Here is a 20,999-nt window from a genome sequence, read left to right on the forward strand (position 1 = left end):
AGACCTGAGATCAAGAGTCAGAAGCTTAACTGACTGAGCCACCTAGGCATGCCTCCATTTTTGATATTTAGAAACTCTTGTTAATTTCATGCAGGTTTAACAATGATATTTTGATTATGTTTTTTAAAAAAAGGATAATTATCTTTTAGAAATACTGAAGTCTGGGGGCGCCTGGGTAGCTCAGACAGTTAAGCGTCTGCCTTCGGCTCAGGTCACGATCCCAGGGTCCTGGAATCGAGGCCCGCATCTGGCTCCCTGCTCAGTGCAGAGCCTGCTCCTCCCTCTCCCTCTGCCATTCCCTCCGCTTGTGCTCTCTGGTTCTATCTCTGTCAAATAAATAAATAAAATCTTAAAAAAAGAAAGAAAGAAATACTGAAATCTGTATGAATGACATATAATGTCTGGTATTTTATTTTTTCTTTTTAAATTTTACTTTTAAGTAATCTCTACACCCAGTGTAAGGCTCAGACTCATAATGCTGAGATCAAGTGTTGCATGTTCTTCCATGGTGGGGGGGGTTGGGGGGTGCAGGGGGCCTGGATGGCCCAGTCGGTTGAGAGTCGGACTCTTGATTTTAGCTCAGGTTATGATCTCAGAGTCCTGGGAGCGAGCCTCATGTTGGGCTCTGAGCTCAGTGGGGAGTCTGCTTGAGATTCTCTCCCTCTACCTCGGCCCCTCCCCCCTTTCATGTGCCTGTGCGCGCGCACTCTCTAATAAATAAATAAATCTTAAAAAAAAAGACAATAAATCAGTGGGTTGGGAGGAGTAAAGAAATATAGTTGAGACAGAATGGACCATGAGTTTATCATTGCTGAAGTTAGTGATGGGCACATGGAGGGGACCTCTCTTTTCTCCAAAAAAAAAAAAAGTTCTATGCACTCAATTTTTGCCACCAAAAGTTTTCCCCCAACACATGGTAGCACTTAGAGCTACTATGTCTAAAATTCTCTATTTAGGAATGGCTGTTTGGCTCAGTTGGTAGAACAGGTAACTCTTGATATCCAGGTTGTGAGTTAGAGCCCTTATGTTGGGTGTAGAGATTACTTAAAAATAAAATTATCTTTTTGTAGCTCAATTTATAGCTTATTTGTAGCTATGTTGGGTGTAGAGATTACTTAAAAATAAAATTATCTTTTTGTAGCTCAATTTATAGCTTATTTGTAGTTCAATAATACTTTACTCAATAATACTTTACTCAGTAGAACAGAGGTATTCTTTCAAAGTTAGTATGATGAAGGAAATTATATTTTCCCATAGAAATTAGAAATACATAAATTTAAATGAATTGACCACGGCAGCTTCATAGCAAGCTAAGTGTTATATCATAAAAAACGTTATGCCTCATTGGAGTTAATGCTTTCAATGTTGGGATCTACTCATTATTTCTCCTCCACCATAACTTTAGTTCTCTCTACCCAAATCTAAGGAAATATCCTGCCTGGGATACTCAATCATCCTCTGATAAATATTTAAAAAACATTTATCAAGTTAAGGGGATTTGGATCAAAGATGGTCTTGCTCTCAAGAGCTTCATGGTCTTACAACAGGAAAAACTAAAATAAACACATAACTATAGGTGGCAGGTATTATGTGCTATGATCAAAGTATGTAGACTGGTCCATCAGAAGTCCTCAGAACAGGTTTGATCTAAGGTCTACTTTCTTAGGCTAGGGGAATGAGCATGGGCTCTTGAGTCTTCAGAAGTTACTCAACCTCACTGAGTCTCATCTTTAAAACATCTGCTATGAAAATCTAACATACATACTGTATTGAGCACTGTGCCTCACACCTAGGAGGTGTTCAACCAATTCTACTTTTCCTCCTCTGACAAATATTTGTAAGGTTGCATTGAGCAGGGCTGCAATCACCCATTACCAGCAGATACTTTCATGTGAACACTTCCAATAAACTTCCTTAAATTCAAGGCACAGGATTACATAAAACATTGTTTCTTATTTGGCCAGCTATGCACTTCTGCAATCCTACAGATTGAGTTTACCTACAGTGAACCATGCCTCTTTTTTTTTTTTTTTAATCTGGAAAGCTTTTATTTTTTTCTCTTTAAATTTTTATTATGTTAATCACCATACATTACATCATTAGTTTTTGATGTAGTGTTCCATGATTCATTGTTTGTGCATAACACCCAGTGCTCCATGCAGAACGTGCCCTCTTTAATACCCATCACCAGGCTAACCCATCCCCCCACCCTCCTCCCCTCTAGAACCCTCAGTTTGTTTTTCAGAGTCCATCATCTCTCATGGTTCGTCTCCCCCTCCAATTTCCCCCCCTTCATTCTTCCCTTCCTGCTATCTTTTTTTTCTTAACATATATTGCATTATTTGTTTCAGAGGTACAGATCTGTGATTCAACAGTCTTGTACAATTCACAGCGCTCACCATAGCACACACCCTCCCCAATGTCTATCACCCAGCCACCCCATCCCTCCCACCCCACCCCCACTCCAGCAACCCTCAGTTCGTTTCCTGAGATTAAGAATTCCTCAGATCAGTGAGGTCATATGACACGTCTTTCTCTGATTGACTTATTTCACTCAGCATAACACCCTCCAGTTCCATCCACGTCGTTGCAAATGGCAAGATCTCATTCCTTTTGATGGCTGCATAATATTCCATTGTGTATATATACCACTTCTTCTTTATCCATTCATCTGTCAATGGACATCTTGGCTCTTTCCACAGTTTGGCTATTGTGAACACTGCTGCTATAAACATTGGGGTGCACATACCCCTTCGGATCCCTACATTTGTATCTTTGTGGTAAATACCCAGTAGTGCAATTGCTGGATCGTATGGTAGCTCTATTTTCAACTTTTTGAGGAACCTCCATACTGTTTTCCAGAGTGGTTGCACCAGCTTGCATTCCCACCAACAGTGTAGGAGGTGAACCATGCCTCTCATTTTGATGTCTAGTCAAGAAGCTCACCTCCTCTCCTCCCATCTGTGGGCTACACCCAAATTTACCAGCTTAGGTCTACAGAACAGCTCCACACTCTCCAAAATTCCTAATCTACTGCCTTCCTTCATCTCTGTAATTAAGGGTTACTTTACTTTCTAGAACTCTATTTCTAACTCAAGATTTAGCCATAACAGTACTAACTACAGCATTACTCATAATAGCAAAAGATTATTAATAATTCAGGCACCCCCAAGATTGGAAGTTGTTAAGTAAAATATATAGCATCCATATAAACAAATACTGGATAGCCATTTAAAAGGTTTTCACATCCTTGATGCTAAAAAAAAGTTGTACATGTAGTATAAATACTACCCTATAAAACAAAATGCAAGGGAGATTGAAAAAGCCAAAATGTTAGTGGCTTTTAGCCTTAAATGGTGTCTCCTTTGTTTCTTGCTCTTTCAAACAAGTCTTTCATCACCTGGATATTATAATGGATGGAGGCCTGTATCTGGAACATGCCAGGTTCTCTGCAACCAAGAGCCCATTTCTTACACCATCCCTAAGCAGATTCCCCAGCTTCCTGCTGCCACTCCAAGCTTTAGCGCATCCTCCACTGTCTCAGCAACGCCTCCTTTTGAAGTTCTTGTCCCCTCTTATCTTCAGCCTCCCTCAACGTTGTAATTATTTAAAAGGTTGTCTTCGGGGGCGCCTGGGTGGCTCAGATGGTTAAGCATCTGCCTTCGGCTCAGGTCATGATCCCAGGGTCCTGGGATAGAGCCCCACATCGGGCTCCCTGCTCAGCGGGAAGCCTGCTTCTCCCTCTCCCACTGCCCCTGCTTGTGTCCCCTCACTCGCTGTGTCTCTCTCTGTGTTAAATAAATAAAATCTAAAAAAATAAAAAATAAAAGGTTGTCTTCTACCCACAGAACTTCAATGCCCTACAGTTAAAAGCTTCAGGGGTTGCCAACATCCCTGCTGGATGATCCAATACCCAGGTTTCCCACTATCCGTGACCACAGAAGCTCTCAGTCCCCTCCCAGACCTCCAGTCTCCCTCTGTTCAAGTTTTCTGCAAAATCCACTTCAGCACCCAGTATGCCCTTGTTTTCACGGACAGAACCTCCTTCTCCTTTTTTAAGGCAGGCAAGCTCAGCTTAGTTTAAAAAAAAAAAAAAAAGATAAAGGCCTCCTCCCTGGAACAACCCTCTAGCTCTGACATTTTAGCTATGTGGCATTGGGCATTTTCCTCAACTTCTATGGATTTACTTCCTCATCCTTAAGATGTGTGGTTAACATTAAGATAAAATAACATTTGCTCACCTTTTAGTCCCCTTAGGACTTGCTATCACTTTCCTCTCAGAACCTAATACTTTGCAGCCACGCTTCAAAGCACTGAACTCTTACTCCATTCCCCTGGTATGCAAATAACCCAATTTTCCACCTGACCTTGAGCCATGAGGAGCTCCCTCTCACTTCTTTTAAAAGCAAAATAAAACACAAATATGCCCCTCCTGCAGCATCCCCTACTGCCTTTCCCCCTCTTCATTATTAAACTACTGAAGGCTATTACAGTCTCTATTTCATTCCTCAAACTCTTGGTCGCTGAAGGTAACGGTGGACATCCTCTCCACCTCGGGAACCCAGGCTGGAGCGACAAATGGAAAGACTATTGCTGGAGCATAAATGCTGTAAACTACTCTACACATCGAATTGTCGAAACTTGAGTGTCGTCTCTGGGACGCCTGGGTGGCTTTGTCGGTTAAGTGCCTGCCTTAGGCTCAGGTCATGATTGGGGGGGGGGTCGCAGGGTTAGAGCCCCGCATCGGGCTCTCTCTTCAGTGGGGAGCCTGCTTCTCCCTCTCCCTCTGCCGCTCCCCCTGCTTGTGCTTTCTCTCAATCTTTGTCAAATAAATAAAATATTTTAAAAAAACCCAAAACCTCGAGTTCTCACTTTTTCCGAAGAGCCAACAAGATGGCGGAAGCGGAGCAGAGGCAGCACCGGGCCTCCCTCAAGTTCACCTACTGCCGCGGGGGCCTTGACCGGCTTCTGGACTTGTCCCTCGCGCAACTCATGCACCCACTCAGGGGCCCCGCGGCTGGGTGGCCTCCCTAGGGGCACGCGGGGCCTGCGGAGGGAGCAGCACGCGAGGCTGAGGCGCCTGCTCGAGGCCCAAGAGGCACCGCCCATGGAGGGGAACCGGGAGGCTAGAGCGCACCTGTTCCACGGGGAAGGTGGGCAGCAGGGTGCGTGTCTACAGCGGCAAGACCTCCAGCCAGGTGGGTATCAAGCCGGAGATGACTGGCTGCGACCTGGGGGAGTTCTCCATTACCTGCAAGCCAGTGAAGCTCGGCTGGGCTGGCATCGGGGCTACCCACTCCTTCCACTTCATCCCTCTGTAAGTGACCTGTTCAGCCAATAAAGGCACAGACTTCTCTTAAAACACAAGTTCTTTCAACTGTAAGGACGGTGTGTGGAGCTTTGCAGTGGGGTGTGTGGGAGAAAGTTCGGGGCCTCCAGGCAAGGCTGAGACTGATCAACTGATGGGTTTCTTTTTTCTAAGACAGGAGCCATTACCAAACCCACGGGCCCATCAAGTGTTCTATAACACCTGACACTGAGAAAATGCCTTTTTCTTTCATTCCTACTCAGAACTTTATTTTTAGACTGTCAATCCTGTAAGGGTGTCTCAGAATCAGCTGTTGCTAGTCACTATTTTTGAATGAAAAACCACTTCAGTTCCACTTCATATTGAAACATGGTGAACACCAAAAATGTTCCCAACAGCCACCAATTTTACAAACTCCCAAAAATTTAACCTTCCCAATTACCTCCCTAAAAAAGGGTCAGATTAGAATTTGGGTTAAGATTCCCAAGTTTAGTAGAAGAAATACCCGATTCTTTTGCATCTGTCTACAATACCAGTTGTATTAACTTCATATAGTTTGATCTTTTCCCCCGAGTGAATACGATTTCTGAGATAAGTCTAGAGCCTATGTCAGCAAACCTACAGTTAAATGCCACACTGTAAACATTTCAGGCTTTGCGGACCATAGTGCCATTTGCTTTTTTTTTTTTTTACAACCTTCTAAAAATGTAATACTTAGTGCAAGTGCCATATGAATATCGGCTATAGTACGATCTGACTTACAGGCTGTAGTTTGCCAACTCTGGTCTAAATTGGGTTGAGAGGGGCGCCTGGGTGGCTCAGTCGGTTAAGCGTCTGCCTTCTGCTGAGGTCATGCTCCCAGGGTCCTGGGATCAAGCCCCACATGGGGCTCCCCGCTCAGCGGGGAGCCTGCTTCTCCCTCTGCCTGCTGCTCTATTTGTGCTCTCTCTCTCTGTTAAATAAATAAACATCTTTAAAAAAAACTAATAAATAAATTGGGTTATGAGTGCTTTTAGACCATGCCTTGTCTTTTGCTTCTCTCACTCCTGGAACAGGCCTCAAGGTACAGCATGCCTTAAATATTCAAATGGTTGATAAAATCAAGCCAGGTATTGTTAGCTCTTGGGTTAGCAAATGGTGAAGGAAAACAGTATTGTAAAACTTCATGAGCTTGTATTATTTTCTATCTTGGGATGTAGCTGTCTCAGCTGATTTTCTGAGCACAGCTACTGGTTGGTTATATCACCAAGCTAGGTCCTATTCAAAAGAGCTGGCCCTTGACCTTCAGAGACTTAAAAGGTAGAAATGGTCTTTTGTTTTAATAGGAGGAAAAAATTAGGATTCAGTCCAGTAAGAATGAGTATTAAAGAAAAAAAAAACAGACAAGCTAGAATAAAATGTTTTATTATTAAAATAAAAAACTTTGTATAAAAGCATTACAGATCAAAAGCTCTATTTACACTTATTGATTCAATATCCAATTAGGCATCAAACACTGAACAGGCACAGCAAAAGGCTGCACATGCAAAGAAAACGGACACACAAACACTTAAGATTCCACCTCTACAAAATGATTTAATACAAAAGGAGAGTGGGGTAGGGCACGACACATGAAATCTGCCCAGAAACTAAAAGGGTAGAGATGGCAAGTTAACAAACTGTTGAAAGTCACCCAATTCTAAAAAGGCACTTCTCATTGTTATAAAAGTGCTTAAAAGCTGAACATGAACCCTGTGCTTAGTTTATAACTTTAAGAAAGCAAACATCGCAAAGACTAGTAGTAGATGAGTATTACTATTAATTTTCCATGCAAAATGATCAGGAATTTGAAACACCTTACATACAAACCAAAATAAACTTGGCAAACTACAATTATGCTGAAGTGTTACAGCATGAATTCAAGTCAGCCTATTCCTGAAACCTCACCATCCTAACTCCCTGGGATGTCTTTTCTACAATGATTTTGAATACAGCACTGCCCTTGGACTGTGAGAGCCAGATGCATTACTTAACCTTGTAGTGGAAGAAAGCAGAAGCAACTGAGTCTCAACCAGGGCAACTTGTAAAATAAGCATAATACATGGAATATTCTCATGAGAGGCATCCAAAGTAATATACTCCACTTTACAACAATTACCCAATTTTTCCACATGGTTTTAAGACTTGTGTGCCTTGATTCTGTTAAAAAACATCAACTAGTATGAACGCTAAATCTAAAATTATACAGCTTTCTCGTAAACAAGTTAGAGGGCTGTTCTCTGGAATTCAGATGTAGTTAGTTAACATTACTACTGTATTTCTAAGTGCTTGGTTTTATGGGTGGATTCCAGGGCTATTTCAACGCCAATTAAATCAAACATGCTTTCCTAAAATTGCCATTTAAAAGGAATCGGAAACAAAATGCTGGGAGAGAATCACCGGAAATAGAGGGGGGATGGTATGGGGTGGCGGGGGGAGTGAAGAAGAAACTGCAGGAGGGTAAAGTATAGCTAAGCGATAAACCTCTGTGATGGTCAGGGACATGTGTGTCTAGTGAGATTAACTTGATTTGCGTTTCCTATAAAACTGGCTTATCATCAAAATTCTTAACTCGGGTTCCAATCATGTGACAAAACCAAAAACTTTAGGAAGCTTTGCACAGTGGAAGACGGAGAGTGGATCTTCCAAATGCTATGCTTGCATTTCGAATTCCTGTTTCAGACTGAAAGAGAGAAGGAAGGGAACAGGTCAGGATACGGCTTTCAACCTAAGAATGTTCTTTGGAAAGCCTAATTCAGTTTTCAAAATGTTTTCATTGAGTTATAGTATATGTAGTTAAGTGCATACATCTAAACATAACAACTGGAATTTTTATGCCCTCACACACACGTCCCCACCACCCAGATGAAGACAGAACGCATTTCCAACATTTGAAAAGACTCCCAATGTGCCCCTTTGCAGTCAAAACCTGCAGTCCTCACCCCCCGGAGACAAACGCTATTTTCACTTCTATTATCTTTTCATTAAGACACAAACGTGAATGTAAGATTTGGGTGTGGAAGAGAGAAAAACCAGCCATTTACCTTTTCAAGTAAGCATGCACATTCCCAAAGCCATGGTATTTGGCTAAATACACAAGGACCCCAGTCGCACACCGCCCATCTCGCTGCCGGCAGAAACTACAGTTGCAGATTCTGCGGCAAGGCGGGCAATGCCAATTCTGAAGGAGAATTGTGAAAAGGCACAGTTAAATCAAATCTTAACTTTCCTCCCCTTACTTACCTATTCTTATTTAACCTCTAAGGTAGGTACATCAATTGCATTTACTTTTTTTTTTTTAAGTAACAGCAAAAGCTTAATATGATTAATTTCCATTAGTCCTCCTGATGTTTTCTTAGGAAATGCAGCAGAGGTTACACAGCAACTAGCAAGGGTAGAGTCAACTTCCCCTGTATGGTCTGGTCCCAACCAAGCACTCTGGAGGGGGGGGCTCAGACTTGTCTATGAAGTCATCAGCCTCCCCTGAAACATGCACCCCACAACTCTAAGGCTCGATCCTTTCACTGTTACCCTTTCTGGCCCCTTCAACTCATGGCTAACATTTAAGTCCACAGGACCACCCTTCAAGCACCTACTGGATCCAGCAGAGCATCCTTGACCTCTTCACCATAACGGTTTCGAAGGCAGGGACCACAGAACTGGCCTCGAACACCCCAGCACTCTGGGTTTCTGCAGTTTGTTTTGGTATCAATAGTTTTCTGGCGGCATTGATGGCAAGTAGATCCCTACAAAGAGGCAAATAAGATGGAAAAAAAGAACAAAACACTGCTTTTTGTATAGAAAAATGGCATAAAGAACGTCCTTCTTTGTAGATGGTGTCTGACAATTTGTCTTTCAATCCTATGTTAAATCTACATACACATGTATATGCCAAGGGCATGAAAAACAAATCAAGCATGGTGACTTCATCAACTGGCAGATGCAATAGTTAATATTATCAAAACTAGTTTTCTGCAAGAAAACATCTTATGCAAAAAAAATACCCCAATCTTTATTTTTAGCACACTATACCCCAGCACCTGTGTATGTAGACGTACACACAGTAAACATGTTGAATCAATTTCTAAATTAAAAGAAAAATCAAATGCTACCAAAGGCTTACTAGGCAAATACCATTACTGCAGACTAAGAGATGTATATCCCAAGGATGCTAAAAAACTTTCCTTGTATCAAAAAAACACACAGGCACATATCAAATATGCTAAGACCTTTAACATTAGCAAAACTCTAAGGATAGAAGCTATCCTTTCTCTCACAGATGTTCATGTTCACAGATACGACTTAGAGAGGTTCGTACCAATGAGCGGTTATAGATCTTCTCTCGAGAGTTGTTGCAGATGTTCTCCAGCTCTTCCTCTGTAATTTCTTCCACAGGGCGAATTATATGTGGAAGGGTCATGGATCCGGCACGACGACTTCTGGGCATGTCATCTTCCTGCATGACAAAATTCATGGAATGGTGTTCTACTGGCTCTCCCCAGCTCTGAATCCCAGATACATGATTTGTAATTTCTTCATGAAGAATTCAACCTAGAAATCTTTCTTATAGCTTATGGAGAAGGGGCAAGTTAAGTTTACTAAAGATAATGGGACAACATCATGGAAATGATTCCTACATTAAGAAGCTGAAGAAAGCTTTGGCCACTTAAAAATAAAATCTTGAAATAAAAGGTGGGGGCGGCACTCTGGCTGGCTCAGTCGGTAGAGCACGCAACTCTTGATGTTGGTGTTACAAGTTTGAGCCCCATGTGGGATGTAGAGATTACTTAAAAATAAAATCTTAAAAAAAAAAAAAAAAGGCAAGCAAGCAAGCTTTGACCTTCTCACCTGCTAACAAAACACATCAAATAAGTTTATACGACATTAACAATTCTGAATGATTTGAGAACGTTTACTATGGGTCATCTGGTGTTGAGGCCACATGGGTCCCTGTGCTGTGTTTTGGATACTGGGCCTACAGAAGATAACAAACAGAAGAGCAAGCACAAGTGCAGAGAGCTCACATTCATGTAGTTGTCCATGGTCTTCCTCTTTCTCACCAGCATGTACTTATCCTCCATCTCTTCCTCCTCCTCCTCTGTGGGTAGAGCACTAAGGGACCCAAGGATCCGGGACCTTGACCTGGTAAGAGGACGAGCTCTTCGTTCAGGGTTTCTCCTGGAAGCTACACCTGGGAATGTACGCCTTCGGGGGGTCTTTGACTGCTAAACAAAACACACATGATGGAACCCATTTATTCCAGAATGAAGAGAAGTGGCACCTTCTCCTTAAGTACGTTTTTGTTTAAGTAAAAGGGGAGCTCCATTTCCTAATCCTTTGTCCTTTCCATAATGCATGGAAAGTGAGCCCCAAAATGATACAGCTGTTGTAATTCTGCTCTTCTAACACCAAGCCATTTCTCTCAGACTGAGAGATGATCCTTCTATTCTTCCACTTAAGAACAGATCTTGTTTTCCAAAAAAACCCTTTCTACAATATCTCTTGAGCCCTGAAACATACTCAGTATTTCTACACGGCACAAGAGAGAAATATATGTATGGTTTTCCTTCTTCTGTTTCTTGCTTGCCTCTTCCCCTTCTCCTCAGGGAGCAGACACATCAAATTCCCCTTAGTTGCATCAGCTTAGTTCCTCAGAAGATAATCACATATATTAGGCCATGACTTGGTTAAGAAATTGTTTTTTCCTCCCATTCTCAGTTATTAAAAACCTCTATTATTAGGAAATGCAGCAGAGGAAGGAAGGAATATCCTAATGCTAGGGATACAGAAAAAAAAAAAAAATTCAATCTTTACTCCCTACCCTTGAGAGGCTTAATTTAGCTGGGAAGGAGAGAAATAGCCAATCAAAAGGGGTTTAAGCGCTGCAGAAGCATGGTTTGGAGAGGCCAGATCTGTCCTAGCATGTACAGAAGAGGTCCCAGAGATCTGTTAGAAGGTTTACTTCTTTGTCTGTAGGACTACACAAAATAAGGAAACTGGATTTTAAAATAACAAATTTAGGGGCACCTGGGTTATTCAATCGGTTAAGCGTCTGCCTTCGGCTCTGGTCCTGAACCCGGGGTCCTGGGACAGAGCCCGGCTTGGGCTCCCTGCTCAGTGAGAGTCTGCTTCTCCCCCTCCCTCTGCCCCTCCCCCCCGCCCATTCTCTAATAAATAAAATCTTAAAAATAAATCTATCTTAGACCTGTCCAAAATATTACAATATAAACAAGGATTTGCACTTACTGTACTGGGGCCTGGTAGGGAACGCCTTCCAGGGAATGAGCCAGGGAAGCTTTCTAGTTCTGACATTAGTTTTGCAAGCTAAAAAGGGAGGATATTCAACAGAAATTATTAGTTTAGAATAACTGCTGAAAAAAAGCAACTTCTGGAAATTAGTAGCACATCTCGAGTTTCTGATTTCACCTATACATTTACCAAGACTTTAATAGATTAAAAAAGAGAAGTTAACTTAGGAAAAGCAGCACATTTTAAAGCACACATTGTGAATACTTAAGTTACATTGAAAATAATTCTTAGGACACAGGTATAAGCAATGAGCAGCTTACAGAAAGGACGGGAAGGGTTATTAGTGTTATCACAAAGTCAGATACCTACCATTGCTTTGTTTTGCTTTATATTTAAAGCTCTTTTCTCCAAAAAATTCATTCCATTTTCATCTTCTGAATCAGAACTGGAATCGGTTACAGTATTCTCAGGGGGCTGGGGGGGCACTGCTCTTTTGTTGGTGGCTCCCCTGGTTTTTTGGGTTGGAAACTTCATGGCCACCCGGAGCGGTCCGGACCGTCGGCACTGGCTGCGGGTCCTGTAGCCAGTGTGGTCTGACTGCAGTCTCTAGTTAACCAGGAACAATGGAGTCGTTAATGACTTGTTGATTGTCTGACAGGCTGCACCAATATGACTACAAAATCCCTTCTGAACAAAAGACACTGACATCAAATAAATTTTAATTGAACACCTTAATTGTCAATTTTAATTGACAGCTCTGGGCAATAAAATCAGGAATTACAAATAAATACAATAATCAGGGTAACTGAACTCCTGTAGCCTGAGACACGTCTTTATAAACCATCTGCATAGCCCTTAGGCCAGTGGTTCTGAATCTTTTTTTTAATGTGAAAATCCCAGCTCCCTTTTTAATTCAAAAATAGATCTTTTGTTTTTTAAACGAATTCCTATAAAAACAAATATGTGTTCTCCCACAAACATGGTTTCAATGTTTGGCATTAAACTATATTACAGGTGCCTGAGTGCTCTAATCTACTTTTTAAAAATTTTGCAGCAAACAGGTATAACATGAAATTCACCATTTTAACCCTTTTTAAGTGTACAGTTCAGTGGCATTAAGGACATTCACACTGTTGTACAGCCATCACCACCATCTGTCTCCAGAACTTTTTCATCTTCCCAAACTGAAACTCTGCACCCATTCAACACTAACTCCCCACTACCCCCTAGCCTCTGGAAACCACCATTCTACTTTCTGTCTCTATGAATTTGACTATTTGAGGTACCTCTCTAACCTACTTACTGTAAACTTAAAATTAAAAAAAAATTTTGAGATTTCAAAATTAAAGTGGGGTTCCATCATTAAAAATATATTAAAATTAGCCATCAGGGAAAAGCAAATCGGAATCACAAGATACTGTTTCATTACCCACTAGTGGAGCTGAATCAATAGCAAGTATGGCAAGGATGTAGAGAACCTCGAACCACATACACTTTTGGTAGGAACATGCAAGAGTGCAGCCGAAGACAGCCTGTCAGTTCATCAAAAGGCCAGAGTTACTATAGGACTTGTTCGTATATATACTCTGATAGTATTATGTCCACACAAAAACCTGTATGTGAATGTTCACGGTAGTGCTATTCACAATAGTCAAAAGGTGCAAACAACTGCCAAATCCATCAACTGATGAAGAGGATAAGTAAAATGTACATTCACACAATATTATTCGGCAATAAAAAGATATTAAGTACTAGCACATGCCACAACACTGAAGAAACATGAAAACCTTCCATGAAGTGAAAGAAGCCATTCACGAAAGACCTCATAGCGTACGGCTTCATTCGTACGAAGTGTCCAGAGTAGGAAATCTACAATGGTGGCAGACAAATTGGTGGTTGCCCATTGACGATTGGGGGTACTGGGAAAGGATGAGAAGTGACTGCTAATGGGGACAAGGTTTTTTGGGGGAGCTGATGAAAATATTCTAAATTGATTGTAGTGATGGCTGAAAAAAAAAATTGATTGAGAAAAGAAAATATATCACCCATAAAGTCCCAGAAATGGAACAGCCACTTTTTAACATCCAAACACTTCTTAAATCTGCACAGCTTCTAGGATTCTTCATGTACTTTTAGTGTGCCCGACACGAGAAAATGACAAACTTTTACGAGTTCTTAAGACTTTTAATCGATTGGCATCTTATTAATTGAAACAAACACCATCTACAAAGAGTGTAAACACTGCCCCGAAATGACTCAGGCTAGACAATGTTTAGGTCACATGCAGACTTAAGAGACTAGCCCCTACAAGAACTCCAATCTGCATTGATTTGGACCATCACTTCTTAGAGGCAATGTTACATTACCACCAAGTTACACCGTGATAAACACTCCTTGGCCAGATGTTCTCACTTATGTCAGCATCATTGTGGTCGCTGGGAGTGGCTCCCCATCAGACCCCAATGAGCTGAAGAGCATGCACCTGACTGTAAATCAACACACTGCTTCCTTTGTTGAGACAGTCCTGCTAACCAGAGTCTGCAGAACTAAACAATATGCTCAGGGAGAGTGGGACCGAGGTGCAGCAGCAGCAGTGGCCTGAGCAGAATGACAGAGGTTAAAGGTAAAGCAGCGTGCACAAGAAAAGCCAGCCAAGGAGCACAAGTGAAAGCAGGAAGGGCCCTAATTGTCATTATGTGCACTCAAACTCCTGCACATGAATTATCACAGGTTTTCCAAATGAGGTCTAGGTCCACCACCAGAACCCACATTTACCAAAGGCCTGCTCCAGGCCGGGGCCAGTACTGGGCTGGGCACTTGAACTTAAATACAAATATAGCTAATCTTGAGGACATGTGGGCTTCTGATCATCAGGCTAGATTTCTGTGGCAACAGAAATCTGGAGGTTGGCCAATTTTATCTTACCAGTTTCCAAGACTTTCAGAGCCTACAAAATGTTCAACCTTTACAAGTAGGACTATATTAGTAAAAACTGTTGTAAGATAAGAAAATAACTTAAAATTTTAAAAAAGGTCAACAAAATCTTCTGGCATGACTAAAATGAAAATTACGAGGAAAAAAACTTTAAATTATGAGAAAAAAACTTCAAACAAGTATGTCATGCCTGTAAATGTACGGTACTTCTTGACATGGGTTCTCAAACTCACCATTCCATCTTGTATCTCACTCTCTGAGAAACCGCAAAATGATTCATCGTCAGAGTCGGCATGAAAAATACTGGCCAGTTCTTTAGTGACATCTGGCCTTGATTTCTGTAAAAATCCACAATGGTCTAACACATCTTGCACCTCACTTTCTGAAAAGCCGCAGAAAGATTCATTATCAGAGTCCTCATAAAAAACATTTGCCAGTTCTTCACTGATATCTGACCTGAATTTAGGTTTCTGTAAAATAAATAAATAAATGTGGTTGTGCATTTTTTTCCTTTTTCAAGAACCAATTTTCCATAAACGTGCAGAGAGCAAATCACATTTACAAGTGCACTACAAGAGAACAGCTTTTGTTACAAAGAAAAATGGTTCAGAGGTTTACAAATGATTTCTGAGTTGTTATGGCAAATCATCAGGCATGTTAGGTTAGGCGACATTTCAAAAAGACAGAATAAGTAGCTAATCTACCTCCAACAATTACTACCTAGAACCACAGCAAAAAGTGAAATGAAATTACAATGCATACTGTATTTTCTAGCGGCTGTATAGAAATGCAGGCAAAAAGCAAGCAGCTTTAATCACGCACAAAGCATTTGGGGCACTGTGGGCACTGCAGACTCAATTCTGTTTATTCTCAGGCAGCACTTACCGTGTTTGCAAAATTATCAGAAGCAAAGCTGTCACAACTGTCATCAGAGGATGACGACGTTTCCATGGAAATCAACTTCACATATCTAAATTTCTTTACGTTCTTCTTTACTCCGTGATCCTTTTGCTGTAAATGAAAATGGCAATACTATTAAGTGGGTCGCTTACACCAACTGAAGACATCATTTTGAGTTTAGTAGCTGAAACAGCACAGAGTAGATATATCCATTTCTTATACCCTACATAGTAAAAGGAGGATTTGCGAATGCTACAACAATATTTTCAAAACCTGGTAAAATCTTCAAAGGGGATCCCTTTGAAGGAATATTGTTAAGGACATTTATCGGTTCAATCAAACATCTACAGAACTACCTCACTGAACACCTCTTTCCCCCCAAGCTGAGCGTGTGATACGGAGTTCCCAAGGGGTTTAATGCTGACCTCCTAAAACCTGCCTGTTAAAAACATTAGATTGCACTTCCAAAAGGAAATTTCAAAAGTACAAAATGGTTGAGTGATTTCTCTCCCTCAGCCAAAATCAAGCTAATGAGGTCTTTTTATATAAGCTTTGGCCTATGTACTGTGATGCTAATTTCCCAAACTACAAGAACTGGGCAGCACCTCTACTTCAAGATGGCAGGCTTTCAAGCTGGCCCTGCTCTAACCAAGAGGGGTACAGTGATTTCAGCACAAGCCCTTACAAATCAAGTACATCAACCGAGTGAACAAACATACAAGGAGGCAAGTTAAAGGTCAAACAGCACTCCAAACCCAGGTAGAATGCACGATTCCATCCCAGCATTCTATCAGCCCGGCCTGACATTCAGCTTTTTCCGAAGTCCCCTTCCTATACAATTCTTAAGTTTTTAGAAGTCCTTCTGTAAGTCACAAATTACTTGTAGGTTACTTGTTCATAAACACCGAACAGCCTGGCTTTGCTCATCAGAAAATGCAATTAGCATCTCATCTATCTAAAGATAGAGACAGCAGTTTCTGGCATTTCTTAACATTTAATGAGACTTAAGTGTTTTTAGTTCCTATGTTTTAATTTTCTTAAATATGGCCACACAATAGAAATGACTCCTCCCACTGAAAACTTTAAAAGGCAAGCTCTGCTATGGGTCCCACAAAATAAAGCCAAGATGTGAGGTGTCAGGTGGAAAGAACATTCTTGACCTTCCTTGTACATCTAACATTAGGCACTTCATTTCAATCTCTTGCAAATAAAATTATGTCTTCTGTCCTTTTAGAAAGGCAGAAAAATGTGATAATAGGTAGTGCTACTACCTATTAGAAGGGCTCTCAAACACCCCATTTTCCAAGTGAGGAAATTCAAGGCTCGTGAAATAGAGTGCCCAAGAGGACACAGCTGGAAGGAGAACCCAATTCTGTAATCTCCTACGACAGCAGTGCTCCCTGCACTAATGCAGCAATTTACTCATCAATCTACCTGCAAGCAGTCAGAGGCCCAGGACAGCCTCAAGGGAGGCAGTCTACTGGAAGCTGACAATACGCTGGGCTTTAACACGTCAGCACATGCCAAGAGTTAGTTAGCAGGCAAACGCATGTTTGGAGGAAAAGACGTAGAAAAAGGCAAATAGTCATGGTTGAGATGAACTTTTCTGGCAGGCAGGTAAAAACTAATACGACTTAGTAGGTGTTTTTTTCGTGCCAGGCCCTAAGCATGTTTTCACATTACGTTTAATTCCTTGCAACAAAGGTGCTATCACTATTCCCACCTAACAAATGGGGAAGCCGAGGCGTGAAGGGTTAAGTGGATTATTCGTCACAGGATGGCCCAAATTTGAACCCAGGCACGTCAGATTCCAAGTCCTGTTACACATGGCTTTCTCCAACCTAAAAGCTAATGCCGGGTTACACCCAAGAGTAGTGTCTGAAACCACGCCCCCAACACGCCCTCTCCCACACCCCACCCCCACTAGAACCACAGCTTCCCCACGTGTGTCACTCTTTATTTATTTTAAGCATGTCACACTCTTCCTTTCCACCCAACCCCCATCTTCTAACATCTCCTGGGGCAGACCCTACGTTCCGGTTTCCGTTAGAGCAAAAAGTAACGTTCCGTTCAGGGAAACGTCCTGCAGCTGCGAGTAAGGTTGGTGGGTGGAGGAGTGGGAAACGAGCAAATGGTCGTTGAACAGCACCTTCAGGTGCTCTTAATCGCCGATGCCTACCCCCCTGTGCGCACCCAAGTCCTAAAGAGACCATTTTGCAAGACCTTTAAACTTCAAACCCACAGGTACTCAGCGGTTAGAAAGCGGATGCTGGTGTGGCAAGCGCAAAATCCGGCGGGGAGCGGGTCCAAAGGGCCCCCCGGTGCGCGCAGGTCTTGCCGCAGCGAGCCACCCACCCGCCCGCAGCGGCACCTCGGAAAGGCCTGCACTGCTGTAGGGCAAACCCCCCAGGGTGCAGGGAGGGAGGCGCTCCCCTCCACCCGGGCTCTGGCCGGCAAACACAATGGGGGACCCGCTAGATCTGGCCGCTGTCCGGCCCCGAGCGCACGTGCACTTCAGGCGCACGTGGCTTCGGGCTCCCCAGCGCTGCCAACCAACCTGAAAACTGCTCAACTCTCCGACCGCCAGCGCGCCGGGTGCGCACGCCCAGCGGGGTCGGCCCCCGGCTCGGAATTACGCGAAATGCATAAAATCTGGGGCTTGCCTAAATGGGCGCCGCCCAGGACGGCCACCAGTTGATAAGCAGCACTCGGACCGCAGAGGTAGAGGGAGTCGGTCCGCGCCCAGCACCCACCGCACCCGCCCCTCGGGTTCATCAGCCTAGCGCTCACCGGCACGCGGCGAGCGTCCATGCTGGCGGCGGGCGCCCAGGCCGGCGCTCTGAGCCTGGAGAGCGAAGCACCGCGCGCCGCGGTCCCACAGAGCTGAAGGAGCTGGAGCTGCAGCGGGCGGGGCGCTCAGACCCGGGCCTCGAGGGGCGGGGCTCCGGCCGGCTTTCCCGCGTTGGGGCGCAGGTCCTGCAAGCTATGGTAACCGCCTACCCAGGCGCGAGACCCTTTCGGCACTGGGGAAAAAAGCGGCCCCAAAAATATTATGACCCCAGGGCACAGTCTTGGAATGCCCTAAAGTCCGCCGTGGAAAAGCGGCGCTTTTAGGGCTCTAGACAACTCTCTTTAGGTTGCTGCACGGTCCTGAGCGAATGGCGCGAAAGAGGTTCGTATTGCCCCGGGGTTAGCAGGCTGATTTGCATGAATTCCCGGGCTGGGAGAGGAGAAGTCGAGGTGCGGAGTAATGGAGAGCAGAGCGAGAGTCTTGCGGGTTTTGGCTCTTACCACTTGCATTGCGGCGTGCGGTTTACGTTATTAAGCGTAAAAATCAAAGAATTAAGCATGAATTCCCCCTTTATTAGTCCAGTCACTGTCTCTGAGTGTGGCACCTCTTTATCTGGCAACCACATCATTATCTGCAGCAATAAAAGGAGTAAAATCTTGATTTTTTTTTTTTCCAGAAAGCACGGGAAGCCGTTGTTTTGCATAAGACTTGTGGTTTTTTAATGGACAAAAAGGCGCTGCCATTAGTTAAGACTTACTGCGGGATCATACAGGCTTTAAAATTTACCTGTTGAGGATAGAAGCTGAAGACTATTAATGCGGTTTGACTATCTTTTCTTTCGTCAGAATTTATAATTACCGAAATTGGAATGACCGTGAGGTATTTTTCAATTGCCCTTTTAATCAAATCTGACGTTCCGACGCAATAAAGTGAGGTTTTAAAAATTTGTAGAGAGCAGGAATAAAGCTTTTAGAAGAAAAAGTAAGATGATTTGGGTTGCTTTAGAAGACACTAATTATAATCTTATACTTAAGACAAGTGCTTGAAATGAAACCATTCGAATTTTCTCCTTAAAAACTTTTCTCTCGGGAATAATTCCTTTACAGTAAGAGAGCATGCGTGAACACACCGCGCTCCTCTCTGGATGTATTGAATACAAAAACTTGTGCGCAAGTAATACCAGAGAACAATGGATTGGAAGAATTGGGAGGGTCTTGGTCAGAGTCTTCGAGCCTTTCTAAAACACGCCTGCCCATGGTCACTCTGTCACAGTGTAAGGGACAAAGAACTCACGGTCTCGAAGGTAGGCGCCAAGAGAGGCGGTTGGTTTGGCGAAATTTTTGGCAGTGGTGGTGATTGGGGGGGGGGTGTGAGTGACTCAATAAGTATTGAGTAAATAAACAACTATATAAATGGTGAAAGAACTAAAATTGTCGTTGGTGCTGTGTCCTTGGGAATACAGTTTTTTGCCACTGAAGTATGTGAGAATTTGGAATTGTGAAATGCATAAAGTAAGGGAAGATTAAGTCCTTTGACTCTGAGAAGTTCTGATAGGAAAATTCTTAATTCTCTTGGGGCACTAGAAAATCGTTTACATATTAAGATTAAGATGTCTGGTCTATCAGTCTTTTTAGTAAACCGAAAGATGCAAATTAAAACAGATACAGTTTCACTCAGAGGCAAAAATTTAAAAAAACCTGATAAGACCAGGTGCTGGTAAGGACATGAGGAAATTCCTGCAATGTTAGAAGTGTATTTTTTTTTTTTTTTTTTTTTTTTTTTACTTCACAGGACAGTTCAGGGATATTTGGTAAAACCCAGCAAAACCATTTCCAGGTATATTACCCCCCCAAAAAGTTTTTCACACTGCTGGTTAGAACCCATTGGTGAATTGTGAAATCAACTTAGTGGGTTACAGCTAGCACACTTTCTTCTTTCTTTTTGAAATTGGGTAAAAAATGAGTAGTAAGTGTGAGTATTGTTTTCTCGAACTGTGTCACTTGTGTGTGTGTGTTTTGTATAAATGCGTATTTCATATTGCGCTTCGCCATGGACAGAATTTTCAAAATAGCATCCTGGAGAATGTGCATGATGAGTCTTGTACTGATGTTCTCTCATTCATTCAGGTTAAGTATAGACAATGCCTATTACAGCAGGCACTATTCTGAGAACTGGAGACTCAAAGGCCAGGGAGTGTACATCCTAGCAGAGGAGTAGAAGTAAACAAGATAATTTCAGGTGTGATAACTTCTGAAAAGAAAAAAAAAAGGAAATGAAAGAGGTATTAATTCAAATAAGAAAAACAGGAAAGGCTTCTCTGAGGTGTTACCTGATCAGGAGCCTGAGTAAAGCAAGGGAAGGGAAGAAGTCATAGGAGATAAGAGAAGTGCTGGTTTTAAGCAGAATGAATAGCTGGTTCAAAGGCTCTATAAGGCAACTAACAGAAGAAGCCGAGTATGCTGTGACTATAGAGCTAGGGTAAGAAAGGGAGAGGGCCCAGATCGTGTGGGGTCTTCCTGACCATGGGAAGAGCTTTGGATTTTATCCTAGGTATGATGGGAAGGATTTTGATGGAGAGACCCAATCTGACCCCCATGGACTGTATGAACTGTAGGTTGAAGGGGAGCAGGATTGAAAGCTCAAGGCACTTAGGAGCCCCTGGAGGAGAAAATGATGGCTTGGACTAGGGTAGTTTTAGGGTGGGGAGAACTGCTCAGATATATTACTTTGAAGATCGAGCTAATGGGACTGGAGGGATGGATGGTTCATTCATATTAGCATTGTGTATCATAGTAAAAT

At 42.7% G+C, this 20,999-nt stretch overlaps 1 protein-coding gene and 1 pseudogene across 3 annotated transcripts; one reads left to right on the top strand and one right to left on the bottom strand.

Moving 5' to 3' along the window:
• The first annotated feature begins 4,893 nt into the window (after nucleotides 1–4,893).
• LOC112836090 (small ribosomal subunit protein uS19-like) lies at nucleotides 4,894–5,321 on the top strand (annotated as a pseudogene).
• A 1,375-nt stretch (nucleotides 5,322–6,696) lies between these two features.
• Nucleotides 6,697–18,320, bottom strand: CDCA7 (cell division cycle associated 7). 3 transcript variants are annotated; one of them, XM_025850169.1, is made up of 10 exons: nucleotides 18,200–18,320; nucleotides 15,395–15,520; nucleotides 14,743–14,979; nucleotides 11,945–12,181; nucleotides 11,573–11,650; nucleotides 10,351–10,548; nucleotides 9,645–9,782; nucleotides 8,923–9,072; nucleotides 8,371–8,507; nucleotides 6,697–8,009 (listed from the first exon to the last, which is right to left on the bottom strand). In XM_025850169.1, exons 1-10 carry the CDS (start codon nucleotides 18,218–18,220, stop codon nucleotides 7,979–7,981), a joined length of 1,353 nt encoding a protein of 450 aa, XP_025705954.1. In that variant the 5' UTR covers nucleotides 18,221–18,320; the 3' UTR covers nucleotides 6,697–7,978. The 3 variants fall into 3 exon arrangements, with proteins under 3 accessions (XP_025705954.1, XP_025705947.1, XP_025705959.1); XM_025850162.2 differs by having other exon boundaries at nucleotides 10,351–10,551; XM_025850174.2 differs by lacking the exon at nucleotides 14,743–14,979 and having other exon boundaries at nucleotides 10,351–10,551.
• Between the last annotated feature and the right edge of the window lie 2,679 nt (nucleotides 18,321–20,999).

This window comes from Callorhinus ursinus, unplaced genomic scaffold, assembly GCF_003265705.2.
Source record: "Callorhinus ursinus isolate GAN/ISIS: 27379988/994484 unplaced genomic scaffold, GSC_fseal_2.0 scaffold2, whole genome shotgun sequence".
Lineage (NCBI taxonomy): Eukaryota > Metazoa > Chordata > Mammalia > Carnivora > Otariidae > Callorhinus > Callorhinus ursinus.

Excerpts from the sequence above, each read along its gene's own strand:
- CDCA7 (XM_025850162.2), bottom strand. The coding sequence starts at position 18,220 with ATGGACGCTCGCCGCGTGCCG. Across the intron at positions 15,521-18,199 it reads TGGACGCTCGCCGCGTGCCG|CAAAAGGATCACGGAGTAAA; the intron begins GTGAGCGCTAGG and ends TTTCATTTACAG. Across the intron at positions 9,073-9,644 it reads AGATCTATAACCGCTCATTG|GGATCTACTTGCCATCAATG; the intron begins GTACGAACCTCT and ends GCCTCTTTGTAG.